This window comes from Centruroides sculpturatus, unplaced genomic scaffold (assembly GCF_000671375.1).
Source record: "Centruroides sculpturatus isolate CEXI.00-Female unplaced genomic scaffold, Cexi_2.0 scaffold385, whole genome shotgun sequence".
Classification (NCBI taxonomy): domain Eukaryota; kingdom Metazoa; phylum Arthropoda; class Arachnida; order Scorpiones; family Buthidae; genus Centruroides; species Centruroides sculpturatus.
In genome coordinates, this window is record NW_019384625.1 from 10,159 (window position 1) to 17,739 (window position 7,581).

Sequence of the window (7,581 nt, forward strand, 5' to 3'; positions counted from 1 at the left end):
CTATGCATTGGAGCAAATATTATTCAGTATGAAGAACAGGTAACAAGTATAATTTAATTATTAATAAATTTTACAAAGTACAATGAAATAATTTCAATATTTTTTATTAAAGCAATGGGTTAAAGTATATCGAGAGAAGTTAGAGTCTGTTACAGTTAGTCAAGATTATATTAAAGATGTTGTTATAAAAACTGTACAAAGGTAATTTTAAAGTATATAATTTATTTTGATTTGATAACAGCGTATTCAGTTTGATTCCTAAAAATTATTACATAATGTTGAATTTATATTTTTCAAAATAATAATGATAATTTTATTCTAACAAATTATTTTTAACTTATTTTCCAAATAGTTATTGTCCTCTGACAGGATGGTTAAATTTCAAGCAAAGTTTATTTCATGAAAAATGCCATAATTTATTAGAATCTAATAAAAATTTGCAAGATAAGTTTTGTTCAGATATTAGATATGAACTATGTCAAAATGAATTAGAAAATCAACAAGCTTCTTTACAAAGAACTGATGGTGATTATAGTTTTACAGTTAGTGATAGTGACATAAATTTACTGAAAAATAAAATTGAAGAACTTGTAAATGAAATATGTAACTGTATTGAGACATGTGTACTTATGTTGGGATTAATATATAATAAACTACAAAGTGAAATTAATGAAGATATTTGCTACAGAGTTGTTGAAGATATTATTCTTATTCCCATTTGGGAATATTTGATATTATTATTTAGGTAAGATTGTTTATTTTTCTTATTTTACCATATATCATTATTAATATTAAATTTAAATTATACATTTACAAATTTTTACATATTTCAATTAAATTTCTAAGTGAAATAATTATTAACACTTATCACTTTGTAATTTTAAATGCAAAAAAATAAGAATTTGTTGATACATGCTTCCAATAATAAATAATTATAATTTGAATAAAAATAATAGTCAAAACAGGAAAAATAAATGTCCATTTTAAAAATTAATATGAATAATTATTTTATTGAATAAAAAACTGATAAAGTAAAATAAATATTAAATAAATTGTAATTATAAGCACTTTTTTATTACAAAGGTAAATGATATATAAAACTTAAACCATTAAGGCAATCATACTATTTTTTGTGATGTGTGATTGCTTTCAGGATTGGGATTTTCGAATTCAAATTTTCAAATTTAAGTATTTTAACACCAGGATTTGAATTTTTTTATGTCAGAATTGTTTTTGGGATTCTTCCAAATATTGCATGAACTTGGGCATTGACCTGCTCAAGATCACGTGATATTTTTTGTAAAAAATTATGTTGAGCATGCAGTTATTTATTGTGACATCATCACAATGCCAGGCTGTAATTTTTAATCATATTTTTAATTTATTTAATTTAAATGCTCTTCACCTCAAATTAGTAGTGGCTTGACCCATACCATTTCCTTTAACAATAGTTAAAGGAAAAGTATAATGTACAGAAAGGAAAAGTATTGATGTAGAGTCATGCCAGTCATCTATCTAATACCTTTCAGGGGAAATTTTTGAATTGAAATAACGTGACTTCCAGTTTGCATTGGATGTTTTGATATAGTTAATTGGGGCCTCCTGCCCTAAAGTTTTCATATCTGGTTCACCTTTCATTTAACTCCGTTCTTGAGAGATTGAGAAAAGATGGACAGACAGACAACAGTGGGAATTTATAGGTCTACAATTTTTCCAAATTGCAGCCAAATTACACTAATTTTACACTGGCCAAAATGAAACATTCCAAATTTTAAATTTCAATGTTTATTTCAACAAAAACTTTCATATCTCTACTTTAGTTTCACTTACATTCTATTTATATTTAATACATAATTTAAATTATCATATAGCAATACATACATACATACATCTAAAAACATACATACACCAAACATCTTAAAATAAAGATTGGTATAATGATGCAATCTTTAATTTCAGATGACTATTTGGCTGGTTTTTTTCTTTCAAATATCTTGAATTAGTTTATTACTTAAACTATTTTTAAACTTCAATCATTTTTTAGTTTCAGATGACTTAATTTGTTGTGATAGTTTTTTTTAACTTCCTTTATCAGACTGGTTTTTATATATCAAATATTGTATATAATTAACTATACAGTATATAGTGTGAATTTATATTCTTGGTTATCTGGTTGGTGCTAAATTTCAATAGTCTGACTTTGTAATTTTTTTTCTGGTTAGTCAAATTAATGACAATTTGTTATCTGACTATTTTTGATATTATTTAAATTTTCATTGTATTTAATGTATAGTTTTTACTTTTTACACTTTTATAGATGTACGAATATTGAAATTGAAACAAAGATTGCAAACACAATGAAAAAATGTTTCAAGTATGAACCTAATGGTTTTGGTTTGAAAAGGCCATTAAATAAAATTGCATTACGTTCCTATGCTGATTCTATATCAAAGTTGAAATCATCATCATCTATAAAATCACCAGTCTCTAAATTAAACTTATTTGGTAACTATCATTTTTTAATTATAGTCGATAAAAAGTGTATAATTTTGTAAATATATTTTTAATTATTTTGGATAATATTTCAGTGCAGACAATACAGAAAATTTGTGAAAATCATAAAACAGATGATAATGGGTGTCCTGTAACTCCTATTCTTTTGTAAGTAAGCATGTATATAATATTTAATATATTGTATAGTTATCCCTTGTATAACACAGTAGTTACATTCTGAAAAAGTGCCATGTTATGCAAATATGTGCTATACAAAACATGGGGTTAGGTTCCAAAAGTTAATAAAAGCTTATTATTTTTTTCATTACTCAGAAAAATATGTTTATTAAAGCAATTAATAATTTATTTTCAATCAATAATTAATTAACAATCACAATTAAAAGTACTGTGTTTTACACTTTAATACTAATTTTAGTTAAACAAGGGTTTTTTACAAAATATTGTCATCTTTTGAATTTCTTTTATTGTTCTTGATCAGAAATATCAGTAGCATCTTCATTTCTTTTATTTTTATCATAAAAAAATTTTTTTATGGATGATAAAATAAAAATATGTTATTAATCAAAACTTTGTTCTAGTGAGTCATATTTGTTCAGTTGATTACAGATTTGATTGTTTCCCAGAATTTGTGTTTGAATACTGAATTGTTCAAGTTGGAACATTTCAAATATTGAAATACTACTGTATTTTATTTGTCATTTTTATGAATACTTACTACCTGTGGTTAAAAAAGTTTGATAACACTTACCTAAACATGTTTAAATAATCTTCACTAAATATGAAGATTAATTTATAAAAACAAAACACAGTGACAGTCTTAGAGTCTAGTCTGAAAGCAATGACAATGACACTACTTGAAGGGAATCTAATTAATAGATGAATAAATATTGATGCATACATCAAAATATAAAATTTACTTTTTCTCTAATGCAAAAATCTATTTTTATAAATTATTTTCCAGCCAATAATAAGCATGTAAATTTTATATTATTTCATACAAGAAAATAACTGATTTTAAAATATCTTTGATTTTTTTTTAATGCAAATGGGTTCCACATACATTGATATATTGTAAATGGTTATCAATGTTTTTAATTTCTAAGAAACAACAGATTTGACCAAAGATATAAATTTTATAATAGTTTATTTTGAATTTAATTTCTTAAATTTTCAGAGGAGCTGATGACCTCTTACCAATTCTTAGTTATGTTTTGGTACAAACTGGAATGCCTCATTTACTCTCTGAATGTGAAGCATTAGAACAATTGGTAGATCAGAGGTATAGTTTTGCTTTTCTTTTATTATTATTTTTTTAATGCATATGCCAAATATTAAATTGCCTTTCTCTTTCTAGATTGTTATTGGGTGAAGAAGGCTATTGTTTAACTTCATTTCAAATGGCTTTTAAATATTTAGAATCCCAATCTAATAAAGAAACTTTTATTTAATTTAAATGATTAAAAGTTCTATTATACTAAGTAAACATATAATAAAAACTATTACATTGATCTTTATTGAAGTATTCTAATTTTTTTCACAAGAAAATATAGAAAATATTAAGTTTAACAAATGCAACCAATTAATGAATAATGTAGATTTTAAAAAATAGTTCATCTTAAACATGCGATTATTTAATAATTGAACAACAAAGACACAGGGAATGTCATAAATTACAGCCTAATATTTTCCAAATTTTGATCCCCTCTCCCATTTTGGTGACTGTGGCCAGACAAGTGGCCCTTACCCATAAAATCACAAAGTCTAAGAAAGCCAAATCTCCCAAACAAGATTACCAGATGAAATTGTAAGTGTTCCCTAGATTTTTATCCAAAAGTCATCTGGATTTCCTTAGACAATATACTATTGTGGTAACTTGAACACCTTAAATACTTTTTTCAGCAACACTATAATTTATTTAATTAAACAAACATTTTCATTAAAGTGTTGTTCAAACTAAATTAATTTTAGTTTATATAGGTGTTTTTTTATGAACTATAGTTTTTTATGAACTGTACTGTAATATTGATTGCATACTTAGAGGTTTATACAAATGGCATTAATTACATCAAATAATAGTGATACTAATATAAAGAGTTTGGTGGAAAAATCTGTTGAGTCACAAACTTGAGTTTTCTAGACACAGTCATATTTTTAAAATTATGATATCTCCTAGCTGCAGTGGCATAGTTACATAATTTTTTCTTCCAAGTAAGAATTTTCCTGCATAGCACAGTAATCTTATCTATTTTCATTTGAAAAAATTATTAAAAATTTGGACATGACATGTTTTTCTTTCGAAACCTTGGACTTGCCATATTTTTTTATTCCACATGCTTTTCATTTAAGATTTTTCCCTAGATGTTATTAATAAAGCAATAAGACATTGCATGTAAATTCTGCTTTTTATTTTCTTTTTCCAGTAAATATTTAGTGTTTGTAAACATTTTAATCTTTATACAGTCATCACTAATCCCAGTGTTAGCAAACAAGTTACAATAATTACAGTCCTGTTTATTAATAATGCTCTTCAGGGTCATATGCTCCACCAGATAATGGATGTCCTTGAATTTTTTATCATTAATTAGGAGGTAGCCGATTAATGATGGTCTCAGAAGGAATGTAATTTCTTCCTTTCCTTGTTTACATGAGTTAAATTCAATGTCATAATTTCCAGTCATTATTTCTGTAGCTAAAATGGTTTTTGAGTACTTCTGAAATACTTAGTGTTGCAACTTTATTACAGCCAAATTTTTTCATGAATCTTCCCTTTAGCTTTCATAACAGTTTTCAGACTTTTCCCCCTTCTTTTGAAAAGGTGTGAAACTTTGGCCAATGGAAAGTCTTATGCACTAAATAACTGATTATTTGTGGATTTTAAAAAGGCCCAAATGATAGTAGACAGAAAAAACAATCTGGAAAAAAATAGAAAACAAAAAATAATTTAATAAAACTGATGAGAGATAAAAATTTGTTTAGAGGGTTCAAAATGCAGAATAAGAGTAAACAGACAAATATTTGAGATGTCTGAGATAAAATCTGGTGTGAAACAGAGTGAATATCTATACTTACAGATCTTTTATTTATTACCAGAAAAAATTAAGAAAATTGCAATAATGAATGCTGGAATAAAGCTAGGTAAAAAATAACTCAACATCTTAGCTTACACAGATAATAATGGTTTTATTGACATTCCTGGCAAAAGGAATGCCAGTAACTTGGGGGTTCAGGAAAATTGAAAAAATTCTGATTGATATTCTGTTTTTCAACCACTGCTAGGCCTATACTACGTTTATGTGACAAAAGCAAAAGCATATATTATGTATACTGCATATCGGCACTGTCTACTAAGTTGAGGGAACATACAACCTCCTAGCCCCATAATTATGGTCCCATTTATTGATGAAAATATACGAGACAAAACACAAGAAAGGATAAAATTGGCAGGACTAGAAACCAATATCCACTAAACTAAATATCTCCTCCTATAAACAGATTTAAAACATGAAATAATTAACTACACATATGTATCAATATATTTATCTACTTATAGGGAGATATTGGTAATTGGTGTTTTGAAAAGTAAATACTTTCAGGTAGAAAGTATTGTACAATAAGGCAATATGATAGAAGAAATTTTACCGACGATATAAGTAGGAAATAAAGCTAGATTCTCTCTAGGAAAGATAAAATCAAAGCTGTAATCTAAAAATCAAAATTGGAAGTTAAAAAAAAGGTTAATTCGACCTGTGATTTTGTATGATGACCTTAGAAAAGTTCTAAGGAAAATTTTTTTGATCAGTTAATTAAGTAAACGAAAAATAGAAAAGAAACAGAACTGTATAGGGAAACAGACATTGTAACTATTATCAAAAGATAAAGGTTATAGTGATACGGTCAGGTAATGAGATAAAGACCTAATAGGCCTAAATGCTATAATAGAAGACTAATCGGAAAAGAACATGAAATACTGAATTAAGATGGTCACGCTCATTAGAAACGAATACAAACACTGCAGAAATTGACATGAATGTATAAAGAGAAATGGAAAATGCATATGGACAGGGACTCGAGAGGAAGGAGCCTGGGGGTTTTTCCGGGAGAATACTCATGGCCATAGTGATTCCTACTCCTATAAAATTAATGCTATTTTTACTAACAAAACAAAATCTCTGACTAATTTTTATTATTAAAGAAACAGTCTACGTATTTTTTTCAAAAAAGAGGCCTGCTTTACCTCCGGGCCCCTGCAAGTTAGCGACGGCCTTGCTTGTGGATACCACAATAAACCAACTCCGTTCTAAGCAAAGCTTAATTTTGTGTGACAGTGTAACAACAGTTATTTATATTTTTCCAGTTATTAATAAAACTATTAATATAACTAAGTATATTGCAGCAGACAATTTATAAGTCAATTTGAAAATGATATCGCTACAATATTTACCGTTAAGTTAACAAATGCAAATAAGTAGTTAAAATTATTAGTGAAATAAATAATAATTTAATAGTTTTGCAGTAAATTTATATGAAAATTTTTTCTAAAATTGTTATTTTCTGTCCATATCTTATTTTATTCGAAAAATCATAAGAAATATGCATTTTTGATTAAATTATGGAATTATTCAGTATTTACAATTTCCATTCAACAGTACTACAGTGGCCACGTTGATTACTAGATCTGTTCCGGCGAACCATTGATGTCACGCATCAAAGTAATCCTTTAGTTCATCTGAAGTCAAGTGAAAGAAGAAAACGCATTTTTTTATTATATATATATATATATATATATATATATCTAGAATGTCTATACATATTCTAGTGCAGAATCGTCTGACGAATTTAATGGCATATAACGTTTTAATCTGTGACTGTAACTTTTAGAGATATCGCGGTTTATATCATCAAAATATGATTATTGTGGTTATTCATCATTTTCCAATAGCAACTTGTATACTCGCGTCTAGACTGAACATTTATACATATATCTAGAATTTCTATACATATTCTAGTGCAGAATCGTCTGACGAATTTAATGGCATATAAATTTTTAGTCTGTGACTGTAACTTTTG

General features: G+C 26.6%; 1 protein-coding gene across 1 annotated transcript in view; it reads left to right on the forward strand.

The window, feature by feature from the left end:
* LOC111625612 (VPS9 domain-containing protein 1-like) overlaps positions 1-4,005 on the forward strand; it is a 4,788-nt gene extending 783 nt beyond the window's left edge. Inside the window, exons 3-9 of the mRNA XM_023368814.1 lie at positions 14-39; positions 113-201; positions 353-745; positions 2,318-2,505; positions 2,589-2,661; positions 3,689-3,793; positions 3,869-4,005. Of these exons, the coding sequence (XP_023224582.1) occupies positions 14-39; positions 113-201; positions 353-745; positions 2,318-2,505; positions 2,589-2,661; positions 3,689-3,793; positions 3,869-3,962 (968 nt within the window). The 3' untranslated portion in view covers positions 3,963-4,005. The remainder of the gene's footprint in view (positions 1-13; positions 40-112; positions 202-352; positions 746-2,317; positions 2,506-2,588; positions 2,662-3,688; positions 3,794-3,868) is intronic.
* The last annotated feature ends 3,576 nt before the right edge of the window (positions 4,006-7,581 follow it).